Below are 20,000 nucleotides of genomic sequence, written 5' to 3'. Positions count from 1 at the left end.
ATTCTGTCTAATTTGCGTAAAGTAACAGAGATAGGACTGAAAAAAGTAAGGGAAGTAATTTAGTAAAGGAGAGGTAAGGGGGAATAGGAGTAGGAGGAGGAGGAGGAGGAGGAGGAGGAGGAGGAGATGATGTCTACATTTCATATTCTCCCTGTCATCTCTCCCTTCACTCCCTCCCCTTCTGAGTGTCACCTGAAAAAGAGATTACCTGAGGAACCCTTCCCTTTACTCCTTTCCCCCATCACCCTCCCTTGTCCCTTCCCTTCCTCCCTCTCTCCCTCCCTCCTGCTGCCTCTGGAGTGGGGAAATAAGGGGAAGGGAGAGGAAGGCAGAGCTATTTTCAAGGTAGCTAATTTCTAACTCCTCCTCGTCCTCCTCCTCCTCCTCCTCTTCCTCCTCCTCCTCCTCCTCCTCCTCCTCCTCCTCCCTCTCTGCTGCCTTCTCTCTCATTCCCTCTCTTATCTTTCCTTCCTTCTCGTCTCGTCTCTGTTGGAGGAGAGGATGAAGGAGAGAAAAGAAAGTTGTGGGGAAGGAAATGAGATGTGTGTGATGAGAAGGAAGAAATTTATATGGAGTTGAAAATGAGGAAAAATCTTTATTTTGATTGTTGTTGTTATTATTATTATTATTATTATTATTATTATTATTATTATTATTATTATTATTATTATTATTATTATTATTATTATCATTACTACTATTACTACTACTGTTACTACTACTGCTACAACAACAGCTACTACTACGACTACTACTACTACTACTACTACTACTACTACTACTACTAAGATTATTACTTTTGTTTTTATTATAATTTACTTATCAGTTATTACTATTATTTTCACTACTTCTTTTCTTTCTATTCCTCCTCTTACTTCTCCTCCTCCTCCTCCATCTCCTCCTCTTCCTCCTCCTCCTCCTCTTCCTCCTGCTCCTCGTACACCACCACCATCTTCTCCTGCCGCTGTAGCTCCTCGGGCGGCACACAGCAAGGCAAGGGGAGGCGAGGCGAGGCGAAGCAAGGCGGGCCGCACGGTCATTACATTCCCGCCATGCGCCTTCCCACATCGACTCCCCGCATAGTTAGTCCCTCGCGGCCCGCAGATGGATCGGAGCTCGCGTCGATTTATGAGTGGAGTGATTGCAAGTATTGAGGGCCACCGCCACCCGCCTCGCCCCCGCCCCGCGTCAAAATAAATTAGTTCAATTAAGATGAAGATGGTATTAATTAAATGTATTAATTGGTAGTTGGTCGGGCATCACGTACCTGGTGGAGAGCGGGCAGGTGGCCGCTGTGTTTTGGGCTTAATTAACTTTCCTCTGACTCGCATTTTAACACAACACCTCGTCTTGGACCCACCCACTCCGCCTGCCCAACGCCTCCTCCTCTTCTTTCCTCCTCCTATTCCTCCCTCCCTTCTTTTCCAGCTAATATGGCTTTCCCTCCCCAGCCACCTCCCGCCTCCCACTTTCACCTCGTCTCCTTTATATGATTCTCACGAGCACTTTTATATGTACGTATTTTGTTATTTTCTGCTCCCAGGCGTGTCTCTGTTTTCTGAGGAAGCATTACACTTGAATTAGTGTGTGTGTGTGTGTGTGTGTGTGTGTGTGTGTGTGTGTGTGTGTGTGTGTGTGTGTGTGTGTGCAATAGAAGCCCTAAATACATTCGTTCTTTGATACATGTTTACTCTCATAATACTTACATTTCCATCAGCAAGAATCATCGTCCTTACTTTTGTGTCCTGAAAATATAAGAAAATACACTTTCATTCATAAGAACTTACAAAACAAAGACATCAGTGCATGCGCCGGTGTAATCAGACATATCAAATATCAAAAACAAATAAAAACAACAACAACTCGACTGACACTCTTTTTCTTATTATTACCCTTTTTGTTATTAGCCTGTGTCATTCCCCTCCGGTTCTGGTTTCCCTCACACATCCTGTTTGGGGTCCCTTAATGGTCCTCCTTCAATTACCTCCAAACGAGACCATAAATATTCCACTAAACACCAAAACGCACTCAATATATCCATTTGCGTCCCTTCACCTCCACACACACACACACACACACACACAGAAGCAGCCCGTGCACCGCTTGCGAAGGCTTATAAGGAAGAGTATTTAGCACATTCCTGGCCCGAGGGAAGGCGGACGAGCATAGCCAAGCACGCCTCTCGTACGCGCGCACTTAAACGGGAGCACAACCAAGTTTTCACCTGAGTAGCGCCAATTACACGGGGGCACACCTGACGGGGGCGGCCGACACGGGGGAGACGCTCTTAGTGCCACGACACCCGGGACACCTCATTCATAGCGCTGCTGTTTAACATACTAATTATACTCCAGCAGGTATACTTGGCGTTCGTCTCCATTTTAGGCATTAGCATCTGAACCCTCCACCTCACCTCACCGCCGAGAACATTACAGCTCGGGATTTGCATAGTCGAGGAACATAACAGCGGAACATACGTCCTGGTGATGCCTGTTTGCGGGGTGGGTGCATGGAAGGCAGCGGCGAGGCGGAGGAGGTTGTCGGGAGGGAGGGGTTAAGAAGCGCCTCTCGTGTGCTCATTTCGCCGCGGGGAGTTGGTGCTGATGTGGTACTAAGGCCGTTCAGTGCAGCGCTGCCCGGTGAGGCTCAGGTGCTATTTAGGAGGTCAAAGTGGTGGGTGTGGAGGTAGGTGCTTGAGGGGTGCTGGGCCAGTAGGTAAATGGGCGTCCCTATATTGTGGAGGGAAGACGGTAAGTACGGAGCGAGCGGCTGAGCGCTTCATTATGTGTCGGTGGAGTGTGTTAAGTCGGTGAGCGCTTATCGGCGAGCTTCCCCAAACCGAGGCTCCCCGCGCATAATCTACCTGGCGAGAGGGCGTCCAGGTAATCGCTTACTCGCGCTACATACTTACGGCAATCCTTAACTCACCTAAACAAGCTGCAACTAAACGCGACCCACGAGAACCCTAAAACACTTGCAACCCTTGAAAAAAATCTTGAAAAAACCTACACACATCTATCTCTCCAGCCGGTGCAGAGGAACCCCATCATCGCCACGTCTCCCAAAGTTTATTCAAGCCCAGAACTCGCCGACATCGCAGTTTCAGATCGCTGCCTCGTGGCCCAAACTCGGTCCATCACGTTTGGTAGTCCAGGAGGATCCCAAACCCGTCCGTGGTCCAGGAACTTCCCTCGGCCAGCCACTTAGAGGAGCTCGCTGGAACGGCTTCATTACGGCTCGACTCTGAAGCCTCGATACCATCTCGTAAATCCAGTGAGCCATTACTCTGGTTAGCTGTAATTAGCGGAGCGTCGTTTCGGGCTGAGCTGCTGCATAACATTGGAGATTTGGCGATACAGCGATCTCTTAAATCACATCGCCTGTCTCTCTCCCTCTTTACCTTGTTCTTAGGGAGGTTTTCTTTCTTCTTTCTCCCGACCTCCCTCTCAAAGTGTTTCCTCCTCTTCTTGTATGGAGAATAGACTGTTTGTTTTTGTATGTCCCGTGAGGTCCGGTTTGTGTGTGAATGGTTCTGTTTACTTATTTGTTATGGTTTACGGTGCTTTTTTTTTTCCTCCCTCGGTCATGTATTACGTATTCATGGGTAGCATTTTATTGCCACTTTTTTTTTAATTTTGAGTCGTGGAAAAATTCTTATCCAGTCATTGTTTTTATTGCTGATTCATCATCCTCTTTTTTGTATTGTCTTTTATGTTCCAACTTCCCATGTTTCTGTTTTCTCTTCTTTTTACTCTTTCTTCTCTCTCTATTCCATCTCTTACCTTTCTAGTTTTCCATTTCTTTTATTTTCTCCTTATTCTTATTTATCCTTTTTGCACTTCCCTATTCCATTACTACATATCTGTTCTTCCTCCTTTTCCTTTATTTTATTTATTTATTTTCTTTTTTTGGTGAATATTTTGTTTTTCGTTTATTTCATCCCTCCTCTCCCTTTTTATTCATGTTCTTATTTGTTATTATTTTTTATTATCAACTCTTCCTCTGTTTTCTTCCTCTTTTTTTCTTCTCACTTTGCTTTTCTTGTTCTTGTTCTTGTTTTCTTCTTGCTCTTCTTCTTGTTCTTATTCTTGTTGTTATTGTCCTTCTTCCTTTTCCTCGTCCTTCTTCTTCTCCATCTTTTCTTTCTTCTTTCTCTTGTTCTTATTCTTGTTGGATTTGCTGCTGCTGTTACTGTTGTTCTTCTTGTTCTTTTCCTCTTCCTCCTCCTCCTGCTCCTCTTCTTCCTCCTCCTCCTCCTCCTCTTCCTCCTCCTTTACTTTCTTTTTTTCCTCTTGTTGTTGTTGTTGTTGTTGTTGTTGTTCGTTCTTCTTTCTTCCTGGTCCTCCTCCTCCTCCTCCTCCTCCTTCTCACCCTGCCCCCAACAAAGCGGTCAGGGCCAGTACGGTGCCAGGACTTATGGACACGCGCCTTCCAGACCAGAGGTGGAGGCCCGCTAAGTTAATTAAGGGCGCGGCAATAACCCAGTCACGTCTCCGGCTCTCGGTTGATCCGTATCCTCGGCCAGCACAGAACCTACGAGCCTCACTTGTCGTTCAGGAGAGGGAGGGCTCTAGGCGAGACTTCATGTGATTTCAGGAGCCTTGCGCAGCGTTATCAGTCCGCACGTATTTCCATTTGTGATAAGGTAACGAAAGACGAGATGCCGAGGTGCAGAGGGACGAGGCGAGGCGGTCATCTGAGGGAGAGGAGAGAGACTTACACCCGATAACGCGGAGATGGATTTGCTGGAGGCACGAGAGCGGAGGAGGTGTGGCAAGACGAGGCGAGGGAGGTTGGACACAAGGAACCGAGTCCCAGCCCTTGAGAACTAAGAGTAAATGTACGATATGACCCCGGAACTTATTAAAACGAGGCCAAACATCTGTAAAATAAAATCGAGGCTTACAGAATGAGATTGATTAACGTAAGGGCAAGAATAAGGCTAAGAAAACATGATCATGACTCTCTAAAGCAGGAATATGATTAAAGAAAACGAAATAAAGAAAAAATGAGGAAAAGGAAAGTAAAAAGCAGGACTTAAGCTATAAGCTATGATAAAATTATAAATGCGGTCGGAGTATATGTGATTTAAACTAAGACTACTTCAAATAAACACAAGCAAAAGGAAAAAAAATAAAACTTAAAAAAAAAATGTTAATAAGAAGATGATTTTCAGTTATCATTAAACACGAGAACACATACAAACAAGAACAGAAGTGAAAAATCGAGCTAAAAAAAAAAAAAAGACTTAAACAACAGACGAGATGAAACATTAAAAGAATAGGAACACATAACTCATACACAACAAAAATAAAACGTTCTCTTGTCTGCTAGTACTGCTTCTGCATCTACAGTAACCTAACATCCACCGAGGAGAGGGATCGTAATACAGTCTCAATATGATAGCATGTAGCAATTTCCGAGCAGAGAAGATAATGATGATGGTGATGTAGGTGTTGCTGGAAATCAATGACGCGTGAACTGCAAGTGATGAGGACGAGGTGGTGGTGGTGAAGACGAAGTATAGTGGAGAGGAGTACGTGTGGTGGTGACTGAGGGACGTGGTGATGAGGGACGCGGTGGTGGTGGTGGTGGTGGTGGTGGTAGGCCTGTACACCTGTGCCGGGATGTCAGGTGATCCATAATGAGGTTCTCTCAGGTATATTCATTAAAGTCTTGCCGCTTCTCGAGAGCTTGGTTGTAAATAAGAAAGTAAATATACGAACATGAATGAATTAACTTTGTGTAACTGTGTATTTTTTTTAGAACACACACACACACACACACACACACACACACACACACACACACACACACACACACACACACACATGTACATAAAACTATTCAAAAAATCTTCACTAGAAATGCATTTCTGTCAATAGAAAGATTAGGTTATAACACACACACACACACACACACACACACACACACACACACACACACACACACACACACAGAACGTAAAAAGAAAGACAAACTTATTATATTCTTTCTTAATAAAAATAAGAAAAGGACACACACACACATACACACACACACACAGAACGTAAAAAGAAAGACAAACTTATCATATTCTTTTTTAATAAAAATAAGAAAAAGACACACACACACACACACACACACACACACACACACACACACACAGACAGGAGGGGACGTTTCTATACCCCGGCCGCTCACTAAACACGGGCATCACGCATCAGTAAATAACACAGGCGCTTGTAAATTGAGACATCGCTCACCCGTACAGGTCTTGCCGTGCTCCCCCTCACCTGTGTCACGAAGCCTGCACGTGAAAGGCGAGCGTCGTACACACACACACACACACACACACACACACACACACACACACACACGAGAGAGGTAATGATGTTACTTAGCCAAGAAAATGAACAGAGGTTTGGTTCAGTAAAGATCAGCAGGTGTAGATTACGAAAGTTGTGTAAGGTGTGAGTTCAATGCCATCTGCAGGTGTGCTGTGGTCATAGCTGCGTTGTAGTGAGTTACAAACGGCATAGATGTGTTGGCGAGACTGTAGATGTGTTATAGATGTTGCAGGTGTGTTGCAGAAGTCAAAGGTGAGTTGGTTTTGGTTTAACCTTCCTTTTCAAAGATAGCTTGAGTTTCATTAATAATAGCAGCAGGTGTATCTTAGTTGTCAGGTACACAGGTGCTAAAGACATCCCGGAAAACATTAGGCTGATGAAAAGATGCATTTCTGTTGATTGCTGTTTATTCATGTAATAGATGTTTCGTATGTGTGTGTGTGTGTGTGTGTGTGTGTGTGTGTGTGTGTGTGTGTGTGTGTGTGTGTGTGTGTGTGTGTGTGTGTGTGTGTGTGTGTGTGTGTGTGTGTGTGTGTGTGTGTGTGTGTTTTGGAGAACAGGTGTGTTGGCTGCTTAATCAAGATAATGACTGTAGTTATGCATGCATGTATAGACACAAATTTACAGTTAAATGAGTATTTAGATGTGTGTGTTTGTGTGTGTGTGTGTGTGTGTGTGTGTGTGTGTGTGTGTGTGTGTGTGTGTGTGTGTGTGTGTGTGACTGATTAATGCCTTGGGTAGTAAATGAAATAACATGTGTAGGTGCAGTTGTGCAGGTGTGAGCGTAGATGTGTAGGTGTGAATATAAGTGTGAGTGTGTAGGTGTGTGTGCAGGTTTGCAGGTGTGTAAGTGTGTAGGTGTGTGAGAGCAGTAACCTGCGGCAATACGGAACCGCAAGCAAGAAAGCGCTGCAGTGTGCTCAACAAGATGGCGGCGACCGACCCGACAATCCATCCCTGCAGCTCGACTTCCCAACTTAAGCCAAACCCGATGATATTTGCAAGAAGCTACAAAAAAAAAAAAATAAATAAATAATAATAATAATAAAATAAAAGTAAAGTAAAATAAAGAAAAGAAAAGATCTTTCCTACCTCTTTTTTTTTTTTTCTCTCGCTCTCCCTTCCCACGCTTACCCTTCTCCCTCTCCCCCCCACACCATCCGTGCCTCCAACATTTTCTCCCTCTCCCTTCTCCCTTCTCCTCCTCCCTCCCTTCCTCCGGTCCTGTCCACTCCCTCCCTCTCTCACTCCTCACGAAATGGCTGGCTCATGGTCTCTCTTATCAAGGCAGAACAAGGTATTGTGATTAAAAAGTTAATTCTAAAGAGTAATTGATTCTTGGAGTAAAATATTGATGGTGTTCTGGCTAAGCATCTCGCGTGTCTCGTGTGTGTGTGTGTGTGTGTGTGTGTGTGTGTGTGTGTGTGTGTGTGTGTGTGTGTGTGTGTGTGTGTGTGTGTGTGTGTGTGTGTGTGTGTGTGAAATTGAACGGCTAAGTGATTACTGGGATATGATAAAGCAATTTGTTCGTGCTTGAGGAGCGGATGTGCACTTGCAATCACGTTCACCTGGACATCTCTGTGCACGCACCTGTGATTAGCCAGGTGCACGCCGCATCCTGGGACCATCTTCACTCAGAGGAGAGAAAATTAAGCCAATAAAACAAATACCGACGTGCTTGAATCAAAGGACGTGAGACGAGAACGATTGTGTGTGTGTGTGTGTGTGTGTGTGTGTGTGTGTGTGTGTGTGTGTGTGTGTGTGTGTGTGTGTGTGTGTGTGTGTGTGTGTGTGTGTGTCGGTGAGGGGCTGTGTAGCACGTGGGTGGGTGTTGAAACAGTTTATCTTCGTCAATTTTTACGAGGTGGTGATTTCATTATTTTGTTCCCCTCTGTGCCAATATATTCTGTACTTATATATATTCTGTCGGCATACACTACACTACTGAGAAGTGCTTGCATGCGCGCGTGTGTAATGGATATCCGAAACTCTTCGTTAAAATCGGATGAAAGTTGATAGATGAAGTGGGACGCTGGTTCAAGATAACTCTGATCATGAATTAATTTTCTAAAAGATACTATTTAGAGAAATAATATTCTCGTTAAAGAATGAAAGTCGTGTCATCATACTTGAATTTTATTGTTGCTACAATCCTTTCCGTGTCAATGAAAAGCCTCAGCCGTGCGTAGAACTGAAAGATCTGTGACAAGATTCGTCGACCTGTTTGTAGATCGCAAATTTGCGTCATGATAGTTTTCACTCAATATGGTGTGAGCGGAAAACTCTTTGGAGACTCAGACTGTGTGTGACACACACACACGCACACACACACACACACACACACACACACACACACACACACACACACACACACACACACACACATATATATATATATATATATATATATATATATATATATATATATATATATATATATATATATATATATATATATATATATATATATATATATATATATATATATATATATATATATATATATATATATAAAAACTTCTCCCCGTTTTTCTCGGTAATCGTGGAGCACTTTTCCTTTAGCCCTTTCTGCAGCCTGTCAATGGTTTGTGCCGCCACGTACACAGCTCCCTCGTGATGTGATGTTCACAAAGTTCAATCTTATCTTCGAAATGCGCTGTATGTCTTCCTTTTCTTCGGAAACTTCTGCCTGTTTCTTCTCATGCATGGCCAGCGCATCCTGATTCTGCCGGCAGAAGCGCTGCTCATTCTGCTCCTTTTCCCGCCGCGTGCTGTCCACGGCAGGGCCAGTCTGGTGCAGAAGTTCACACTGTGCCATCATCTGTCTCTTTCCCTTCCGTGCCTCCTCGTCCCTCTCACGAGCTTTTATCGATCAGGCGTCTTTCGTGTCTTGAAGCTCATTCCTGCACTTGGCATTTTGAGCTTCCATTTCCGCCTTCAAGTGGGGGCTTTTCAGCAGAAGAGACTCAACACGTCGTTTCCTCATCTCTTCTGTCCTATGCCACTCTTCCCTCATGCCCTCGATAGCCTTGACAACCTGCTAGTTAGTCACGGTCATCTTGGTCATGTCCTTCAGTAGGCTCTACTTTTTGTCCTGCAGCCTGAGGTGGTCCTCGTGTGCTGCTCCCGCAGAGTGTGCAGCTCGTGCTCACATCCCGGTAGCTTTCCTTGAGGCTGCCGGCTGACATCTTTCGTATCTCGAAGCTCATTTTAGCTTTTACTGCTTCCATTCCCATCTTCATTTTATGGTTTTTCATTACAAGGCTGGTGGTCCTTCTGTAGTACACTTCCACACACTTATCAAGTTCGCTAGCATTCTTCTTCATAAAGTCGACAAAGTTCTTTACTCTTGTCCAAACTGAATTCACCAACAGGTTTATCACAGTTTGTTCTCCCTTTGTGTTTCTTCTGCTCCTCCGCTTCCTTCCTTCTCACACCCTCCAACTCTTTCACTTAAACATCATGAGCCAAGGAAGACATACGAAGTGTTCCCACGTGACAGTCTAAGCCTACAACCATCACCACCACCACCACCACCACCACCACCACCACCACCACTCTCTCCCACCATCACCCACACGCCGCCGCTCCCGCCCGGCACGTGAGAGGCAACACACGCCTCCTCCCACGGCCGGTCCTCCTCCATCTCCGCGGGACTAAAATTAAGAGCCAACTGGGTATTTCAATCCGGTAATTGCATGTAAGCGGCTCCTTAAGAACATTACGATGCAGGGATGAAAGCATTTAACCTTTTTTAACCTTTAATGGCCGTCTGGTATTAACATATTAATACTCAAGACACAAGACGTTGGTCAGAACTTCGAGACACACACACACACACACACACACACACACACACACACACACACACACACACACACACACACACACACACACACGTCCTCTTCCTCGTGGTCTCGTCTCGTGATTTCTATGATGCTATAATGACTGCGGGACTCTGCTGATCAGGTCACCCCTCTCTCCTTTCCTCCCCTCCTACCAACTCCCCCCCTTGACCCCAGTTTGAGTTATCGTCATGGTGTCATGGTATTATTGTCACCATTAATATTTCCCTCAGTAATGGTGTATTTAATGCCTTAGAAAATCATAGCGGCTGTTCATTATTAAGGTTATTGTAACTGTTGTCGTTTTCATTATTTTCATCATCGTTATTGCCTTGGTTATCATCATTGCCATCATCTTCGTTGTCCTTTTCACCACCACAGCCACCACCGCTATCATCATCACAGCCATTCTCATCATCATCATTATCGCCTTCATCACCACCATCATCATCATCCTCATCATCATCATCATCATCACTATCACTGCAATAATTACTCAACATCACACAAGTTTCTAAGTAACTTTTTTTGGCTTTCTCATCTTGTCGTTCACTCTCTCTCTCTCTCTCTCTCTCTCTCTCTCTCTCTCTCTCTCTCTCTCTCTCTCTCTCTCTCTCTCTCTCTCTCTCTCTCTCTCTCTCTCCCCTTCCATCCCTATCGTCAAGTATATATTATTAAACTCATTATGCTAATTATCGACAGCCATTACAGAGAAAAATGTAAGAGATGAAGAGAAAATGGGAAAATAGCAGACGGGGAAACGAGAGTGTGCTTGTGACCGAGGCGACAATACGACCAGCTGACTGCGGTGAGAATGTTGTTAAGAGGAGGAGGAGGAGGAGGAAGAAGAGGAGGAGGAGGAGGAGGACAAAGGAAGAACAAACCAGCAGTAGACATGTTGACCCTAACGAGCCTGTCTAAGATGTACTACAAAATCTAATCTAAAATGAGAATCGTAGACTACTAAGGGCAAAGACGGAGAAGAGGGAGACTAAGAGAAGAAGGGCGAGGAAGAGGAGTAGGGGAGTGATGAAAGACGAGAGGGAGGAACGTGAGAGGGAAGGAATTAAGGTACAGTAGGGAAGGGAAGGGAAGGGAGTCAACACCCCCTGCACTAATGAAGGCACACTCATTAGCGCCAGGAAACACCCACGCCGCTCCGGGGAGTTGCCGGGACTCCTTCGTCTTGTGTGGCGATACCCTCCTAGTATTTCCGAGGGCGGGAGGGACGGAAAGCACGTACGGCCGCTCCCTGCACAGTACCTTCGTGTGTGTGTGTGTGTGTGTGTGTGTGTGTGTGTGTGTGTAGTAGTAGTAGTAGTAGTAGTAGTAGTAGAACTAGCAATAGTAATATGTAAAAGTAGAAGCGGTAACTGTAGTAAAACTTGTCATAGAAAGAGGAGATTGTGTGTGTGTGTGTGTGTGTGTGTGTGTGTGTGTGTGTGTGTGTGCGTCCAGCATGACGCACCCTTCGTTCCTTCTTTCTACACACACACACACACACACACACACACACACACACACACACACACACACACACACACACACACCAGCACGCGAGCGGGGAGGGGTGCGTCCTTGTGCCTCAAAATTATAGTAATGACTCGAGAAAAAAATAATCGCTTCCATCATAAAGTTTACAGCGTCCAAATATGAGAAGTGAGAGTTTGGGGCTGTAATTCTCAAGTCGAGACCTGATAAGCGAAACAAAATAACAAGGATTAGCGCCACTACACCACTTTCTGGCGCGGGATTGAAGACCTTGTCGCGGGTTTGATGACAGCCATAGCCGGGTGGTGCGCCTCGGGTTTTATACTTTTTTATTTTTCCCCCTCGTCCTTTATTATTTTAATGTGTGTGTGAGTGTAACTAACGCTGTGAGCCATGAGCTAATTTGGGTTGGTTTAGCGCGCCTGTGAGAGACGTAATGCACTAAGTAATGAGACGTGAACAGAGTGCCGCCCGCAGACACCTTCCCTTCGTTAACAGACACGTGAACTAGAGATAGCAAACACGATTTTAGTAGTTTTTCTTCTCTTATCCAGTACAAATCTGCCAGAATTTAAACACACGTGAACTGCAGATCAGAAACACGATTTTAGTACTTTTTTCTTATCGTTATCCTGTTTGACTCCCGCAATTAACAGACACAAGGAATCAGGGGCACAGATTTCTTTACTCCATCCTGTACTATGCTAAAATTAAGAGACACGCGAGTCACAGATCATAAGCCCGATTTTCGTCTTTTCTTCCCTTTTTTATCCTGTCCTCAATGGCTCGTCTTTATGACCTGCTTTTAAAGTTACGTCGGCACAGGGAAAGGAAGCATAATCTACAGCGTGTAAGAATAACAACATTGGAGACTGATGGTGAGATGACGGGCTGAGTTGACTGCACTCTCCTTCCTCACACACAACGAAACCCGTGATCAAAAGGTAATGACTTTTTAGCACTGTGTTCAGCAGGTCATGAGATTAGAGGAAAGTTCGTTATGAAAACCTGCTAAACCTCGTAACTCCACAAAGAAGCAAAGAAGAAAGAGTCTCAAATGCTGCGTAAGTTTAGGTTCTGCCATGACGTGATATTCCTCCTTCGTCTGGAATGTGTGAGTTGAAAGAAGGAAGAGTAGAAGAAAACAGTCTGAAAAGGGAAGCAGAGGAAAAGAGTCTGTTTCAGTGTTAAAAGCGATATTAAGAGGGAAGGAAATTAGGGATTTTAGTGATAATAAGAAAGACAGCAGTTAGAGGAAGATGGTTTGAAGCATTTACTGGTGTTGTTCTGAAGGAGTGGATGTCAACCAACACTTTTTGCGTTAAAGAAAAACGATGTTAGGTGGAAAGGAAGACTGCATATTTTAACTATGGCAAGTGATGTTAAGAATGAAGAAAGTCTAAAGGCAGTCTACTTCAAGATATTACTTTGTTCCTTGCTCATCCCAGCGAAGTGTAAAGGTGTTCTGAGGGTCACACCTGGAATACATCAAGGTGTCCTGGAGGTCTTACGGAGTCAAAGGAGGAAAGCACGATGACCTTTGACCTTTTAGGAGAGAACCCCCATCAGGCGACACCTTACACCTGATAACGGCTAAGGAACCTCACACCTGATAAAGACTTTTGGTGCGGGGAGGGGCGTCGAGGCGGCAGGTGAGCAGCGCAGCGAACCAGACGTTTAGGTGCGTCGACACTAAAGAGGTGGCGACCCTCCTGCCGTAAAGAGCTTAATAGGTTGTCTGTGGAGAGGCGGCGGCGGACCATAGGACGACGAGACACCTGCCCGCCTGTCCTCGGCCTCTTGTCGGCGGTGGGTGACACTCGCGACTAAATCAATGACACGCGATTACTAGAAAGGGTTTGATCTCCGGCTAAGAGGGTCTTCGTGTCGCGCGATAACCCAGACAATAAACGAACCCTTCCCCTGACCGCCCCGCCTCGCCCCGCCTCGCCCCGCCCCGCTGGATAGGACACCCGGCCGTCACCTGTCAGTGCCACACTGCCAGGCGCTGCAGGTGGGTGGGGTGACGCGCCTCAGGCTGTCATCAAGCAACCGTCAGGCATGAGTGGAGGCAAAGCAAGGAAAACAAGTGGGTTCAGGTTGCTTGCATGAATGGACAAATGAACAGACGGAAGGAAAAAACAAACTAAGCAACAAGAGTTCTAGACTCCCTTCCCTCTCCACTCCCGGCTTCCCGTCAACGCTGTGGTCACCTGCGGGCGCGGCCAAGACGAGGTTCCCCCTGGCGCCTGACTGCAGACAAATGTTGCGGCGACGTTCAGGCCGCGCCGACACTCCCGCAGCGGAACAATTAGTGGCCGACGGACGCCGCTAAGGGCGCGTCGGCCTCCCTCGCAGGTGTTCCCGACAAATAGGACTTGACGTAATTCTGGACCTGCGGTTGTCAAGGCGTCCGGAGACACCTGGCAACCGAACATCGAATCTCGTAAACACATGACGGACATCTTTGTCAGTCAGGGGAAAACACGAGCCTTCGGGAGGAGGAGGAGGAGGAGGAAGAGGAGGAGGAGGAGTGACAGAAGGCAAAACGGAAAAAATCAGAATGCACCGTATTACCTTTGGGCAACACGAGAAAAAGGATGTAACTTAATTTTTCGATAAAAGTGACGCAAAATAACAAGAAAAAAAGAAAAGAAATTAAGTAAGACTCACTTCGAGCATAATCTTATATCTTTTGAGGTCAACGTAAAGCCAAGTCACTCACACACACACACACACACACACACACACACACAAAGAAAGAGAGAAAGAAAGACAAAGTTGAGCATTTCACCAAAAAAAGAATAATAAAAGAGAGACACGTATAATCCCCCGTAAATTACATTGCGTGAAGACTTTTGTTCTTATTTCTTTTTTCCGCGTCGCAAGTCTCGCGGCGGACATAATGATACTTTGCTTGTGTGAATAAGAAGACAATGTAACAAGTTTTTTATTTCTGCAAATATTCCCCGTAATTGATAATGTGAAGTGGAAGGAAGTGAAAGCAAGGAGACCATTAGGAGGAAATGTAACTGCCAGAGGGAGAGGTACTGGGGAGGAGGAGGAGGAGGAGGAGGAGGAGGAGGAGGAGGAGGAGGAGGAGGATATTCTGTAAAGGGAAAAATATAAAAGGAAGAACAGTAATAATGAAAAAAATTGTGGTGTTAAGATCGAAAACACACACACACACACACACACACACACACACACACACACACACACACACACATATGAGGCAAATAAATGAATGAATAAATAGATGAATAAGAGTCTCAGAGTAAAAGATAAAATCCATATAGAAAACACAAGAAAAAGAGAAAAAAAGAACATGATACAACCAACACCAAAAGTAAAAAAACAACAACAACGTGCAGCATTAAATAGCAAAAAAAAAAAAATGAAAAAAAAATAAACACTCACCTTTTTTTCTTTCTATTTTCTTTCTTTCTTCATTTTTTTTAAGCTTCAACATACGATTCATAATTTCATCATTCTCTTCACTTTTTTTTTTTTTATGATATTTTTCCAGAAGAAGCCAAATTTAACCCCACCAACTGAAGCGTATTAACTGAACCTGCCTGAAATGCAAAGAAACCTCAGTCCATTTTCTTCCCTCAGCACGCATTAATTTTTAAGCTCCTCCTCAGTGTGTGTGTGTGTGTGTGTGTGTGTGTGTGTGTGTGTGTGTGTGTGTGTGTGTGTGTGTGTGTGTGTGAAAGGAAGTCGTGAAGGAGTAAACGAAGGAACTAAAGAAGGTTAAAAGTACCAGGGAGGGAGGAAAGGAAGGAAGGGAGAAATAATTACGTAGGATGAAGCAAGAGAGAGAGAGAATGAAGGAAGGAAACGGGCAATAGAGTGAGTAAAAAGTAGCTAATGGATAATTGGGAACGGAAGGAAAGAGTAATGAAGTAGAGAAGACAGAAACAGAAAATAAAGGAGAAAAATATGAAGATAAAGAAGGAGGAATGTAAATGAAAGAAGAAAGAGATGAAAGAAAGAAGAAAAAATGAACGAATGAAGGAAGGAACAAAGAGGAGAAGAAGGATGAAAGGCAGGACATAATCAATAATAAAAGTGAGAGAAGATGGGAAGAATGAAAAAGACAGTGTTATTTATCAAAGAGACATACAAGAGTGAAAGGAGGAAACAGAAAAAGGAAGAAGGGAAAGCAGCAAGGAGTAGCCAACACACCCACAGCTTGTTTACCTGCACAGACTTATCCAATCAAGATCTCACGCAACACTGACCCACATGACTGAACCATTTGCTCCTTCCTGACTCACTACCTCACTCACAGATTCACTCCAAACTCATTAACTTTCTCACAAACTCACTATGGACTCACTAACTCAATAACTCACTTTGACTCATTTATCTCTAACTCTCACAGATTCACTCATGACTCAAAAACTCACTGACTCATTCCTGACTCACTGACACTCACGTACATTTCTCTTAGTTGATTTAAAAATTTTCATTGACTCTTTCACTTTCTTCTTTCTTTCATTCATTCACTCCGTCCACTCTTCCTTCCTTCCTTCCTTCCTTTCTTTCCTTCTCTATTGTCATATTTTCTTTATTTTCCGTGAACACCTGACGCAGTCCCACAGGTGACTTGATTAAGGGACGTGAGGGACTCAGTAAAGGGAAGAGAGAGAGAGAGACAGGAAACAGTAAGTGGTCAGTGAAGAAAATGGAAAAGATGAGAGGGGAAGTGGAAGAATGGAGGATAACGTGTGGTGATGAATGGAAGCAAAAGTAGAAGCAAATGGAAATAAAATAAGAAATAGAGAAGAAAATTAGGTTATGTCACAGATGTACAACAAATATGAAAAAAAACAAAAGTAAATAAAATAAGTAGAGAAGAAATAAGAAAGAAAGAAAGATGGATGGAAAAGGAAAAATAAAGGAAGGACACACAGTAACAGAAGATAACAAGGAAATGAGAAAAGATTAAGGAGGAAATGGGAAGCAAAAGGTCAAGAGAAACTGAGAAAGAAAAAAAAATGAAGTAGAGAAATACAAAAGAAAATAAAACAACAACAAAAAAAAAGAAATGGTAGAAGAATAGAACTGAAGACTTGATAGGAAAAAAGCAAAATAAGAGATACACAAAACACAATAAAGAAAAATATGAGTATGGTAGCGGATTAAGAAAGACTAAGAGGAGGAATGAGGGAAATAAGAGCAAAATTAATGAAAAAATACATGAAAAATAAAGGAAACGAAAAGTGGACAGAGAGAGAGAGAGAGAGAGAGAGAGAGAGAGAGAGAGAGAGAGAGAGAGAGAGAGAGAGAGAGAGAGAGAGAGAGATGGAAAGTAAGGGTAAAGGTAAAAACGGACCTCCCCTCGCCCCTCACGTTGCCATGGCGACGGTGACGGTGCCCCGCGAGGCAAACAAACTGAGAACACGCCCCGCCCTGCCTCAGGAAAAATGGGGAAATGACGGTGAGGAAAAGAACAGGTTACGAAGCATGGAGGATGGAAATTAGATAAAGCAGGGAGTAGAAGGAAGGGACAAGTAAATAGGACAGGATGGTGAATAGGATAAAGCAGGGAATAGTACGCATGCATGAATAGGAAGGAATATATGAATAGAAGGTGGATGAATGAGAAGAAACTGATGATAAAGCAGGAAATAAAAATAGATGAATAGGAGTGAACGAATTGCCTTCCATGCAGTAACAGCAGCAGCAGCAGAAGCAGCAGTAGCAGTAGCAGTAGCAGCAAGGTAACAGGCAGAGCAGGCAGCAGGCGGAGCAGGCAAGCAGTAGTCCCGGCCAACAGGACTCATCTGCCCGGCAAGGAAGAACCAAGATGGGTCTGAACGCCATATGTGGACAAAACTTGTAAAAATTAATACAGTATTTACATACGTATTTCTGTAATGGCATACAGCATGGGCAGGAACAAGAAAATGACTCGTAAATGGCGAGCAGACTATTAAAATTCAAATTTAATAGGACACTTCCCATAGTTCTTGACCACTAATTATAGACAAGGCATATTTTATTTGCATCTTGGACCAACAGGACCCGCCTCGCGCCGCCCAGCCTGATGCACTCCTCCCGCCGCCTGCTCCCGCCACCTTGGCCTCGGCTTCCTCGCCTACCCGCCCCCTCACCTCATCCTCTGTCACCTTTCACTCGTGTCCGCGTCAATGGCTTGCCTTTATTTGATATCAGCAGAAGGTCTTTGAGGGATACACTGGCGTGGGGGTTTCCTTGCGCTGATCGAAGCCGCCAGCCACGCATCGAAACTCAGGCCACTTTGGAGGCGCGCCCCCAGCCAGTCGCCATCTTTAGCTCGTTCGAAACAAACAGTGGATGTTTATTCATTCACGGCCACGTATTTACACAGCGCTGTTATTATTACCCACTAAACCTACGATCTATAACCAGCGCCTTAATGAAACCGCCATCTCCAGTAGGCGGGGCGGGGGTCGGCGGGCGAGAGGTGCAGGGCGGAAGGGCGGCGGGGACACGGACGCAGCGGGTGACAACGGACTGCAAACTATGTACGTACTCCTCGCTCGCCTCGGGACCTGACGGAGATAAACCACTCCAGACGGAGGCACGGAGCAGCCACTCTCATGGCCCAGAGCCTAATGAAGGGGAGAGGCAATCCTGACGAAGACGCTGCAGTTAAGAGCAAATGATGATTCACAGACAAGGACAAAGAGGGAAGGCAATAAAGGTGAATGGAGCACCAATTTAACAAGAAGCACGAATACTGGAGAGACAGAAAAATAGGTACAGACTACTGTAGCATAACATATAAACAAAGAAACGAACTTCACTGCCATACAGAAATAACTTCAGGAATAGAAAAAAAAAACAAACAGAAGAAACATAACGAGTGGAGCGCAAATTTTAAAAGATACACGACTGTAAGGAAGACACACAAAAATAATTTGGTAAAAAGCAGGAGTACAATGTCAATAAATTAAGAAGAAAAAAAAAAAAAAACTTTAAACCCTACACAAGTAATTTCAGAAGTCAAAGGAAATAGACAGAGAAGCATTACTGCTCAGAGACACAGGAGTCGTAAAGGATCACTCCCCGGGACAACGGCAGAGTGAATGATGACAAACGCCTCGCCGAGTGTTCCAAAGCAGAGAGACAATTAGTGCAATCTCTCTTGAAGAAAAATTACGTTTATGAATGACCTCAAATCATTGTCGAAGAAGCGAGAGAGAGAGAGAGAGAGAGAGAGAGAGAGAGAGAGAGAGAGAGAGAGAGAGAGAGAGAGAGAGAGAGAGAGAGAGAGAGAGAGAGAGAGAGAGAGAGAGAGAGAGAGAGAGAGAGAGAGAGAGAGAGAGAGAAATAAAAATAGACACATTTGTAAAAGGGATGAAGGAGGAGGAGGAGGAGGAGGAGGAGGAGGAGGAGGAGGAGGAGGAGGAGGAGGAGGTTTGAGTCGGTGTGGACCAAGAATGTGTTAAAAGAGACCAATTACAAGAAAACCTGCCATTACCACCTGTCCTTTTGACCTCCCCTGCCTGCCACCCCTCTCCCCCTTCTCTCTCTCTCTCTCTCTCTCTCTCTCTCTCTCTCTCTCTCTCTCTCTCTCTCTCTCTCTCTCTCTCTCTCACACACACACACTCTCACACACACACACACACCTTATCTCCTTCTATATAGTCTAATTTCAACGATATATTTAGCCATTGGATACATAGACAAGTATTATCTCCCAACAGGATACAACACATAGCAATACAATAAGATAGCAATGCAAATACACAATGGTGAAGCACAAATAGTTAAGTAAATAAAAGACAATATGTGTGTGTGTGTGTGTGTGTGTGTGTGTGTGTGTGTGTGTGTGTGTGTGTGTGTGTGTGTGTGCGTACTCGTACTTTATATAGATGTAAAAATATGTACATTGCAATAAAGGGAATGACAATGCTCCAGTAAAAATGTTGCGGGAACATAAAAAGTAATGAGCAAATAAATAAGTCCCGAGTGAGGCAGATAAGATAGAGTAGGAATGAACGAATAAATGTATGAATAAATTGTTTCTGGTCCATGACTGAATTCTAAGTTATGACAATGATAAATAAAAATACAGCTAACTGGTTTTCGCTCTCTCTCTCTCTCTCTCTCTCTCTCTCTCTCTCTCTCTCTCTCTCTCTCTCTCTCTCTCTCTCTCTCTCTCTCTCTCTCTTCAGTAGCTAATTGTGCCATTCTTATTCCTTCACTTCTTTTTTTTCCTCCTTTTACTTTCCTTTTCTTTTTCTTCATCCATTCACCGCCTATCTACATAATTCTCATTTCTTCGTCCTTCCCTTCTTTTCCTCCGTCTCCTCTTCCCCTCCGTTCCAATCTACGT

General features: G+C 44.4%; 1 protein-coding gene across 1 annotated transcript in view; it reads right to left on the bottom strand.

The window, feature by feature from the left end:
- The window catches only part of LOC135111437 (uncharacterized), a 103,601-nt gene that overhangs the window by 40,015 nt on the left and 43,586 nt on the right, over positions 1 to 20,000 (bottom strand). Inside the window, exon 2 of the mRNA XM_064024727.1 lies at positions 1,707 to 1,745. Within this exon, the coding sequence (XP_063880797.1) occupies positions 1,707 to 1,714 (8 nt within the window). The 5' untranslated portion in view covers positions 1,715 to 1,745. The remainder of the gene's footprint in view (positions 1 to 1,706; positions 1,746 to 20,000) is intronic.

The sequence above is a fragment of the Scylla paramamosain genome, chromosome 22 (genome assembly GCF_035594125.1).
Source record: "Scylla paramamosain isolate STU-SP2022 chromosome 22, ASM3559412v1, whole genome shotgun sequence".
Taxonomy (NCBI): Eukaryota; Metazoa; Arthropoda; class Malacostraca; order Decapoda; family Portunidae; genus Scylla; species Scylla paramamosain.
Note: the sequence above shows the minus strand (reverse complement) of the source record. Positions and strands in the feature narration are given on the sequence as shown.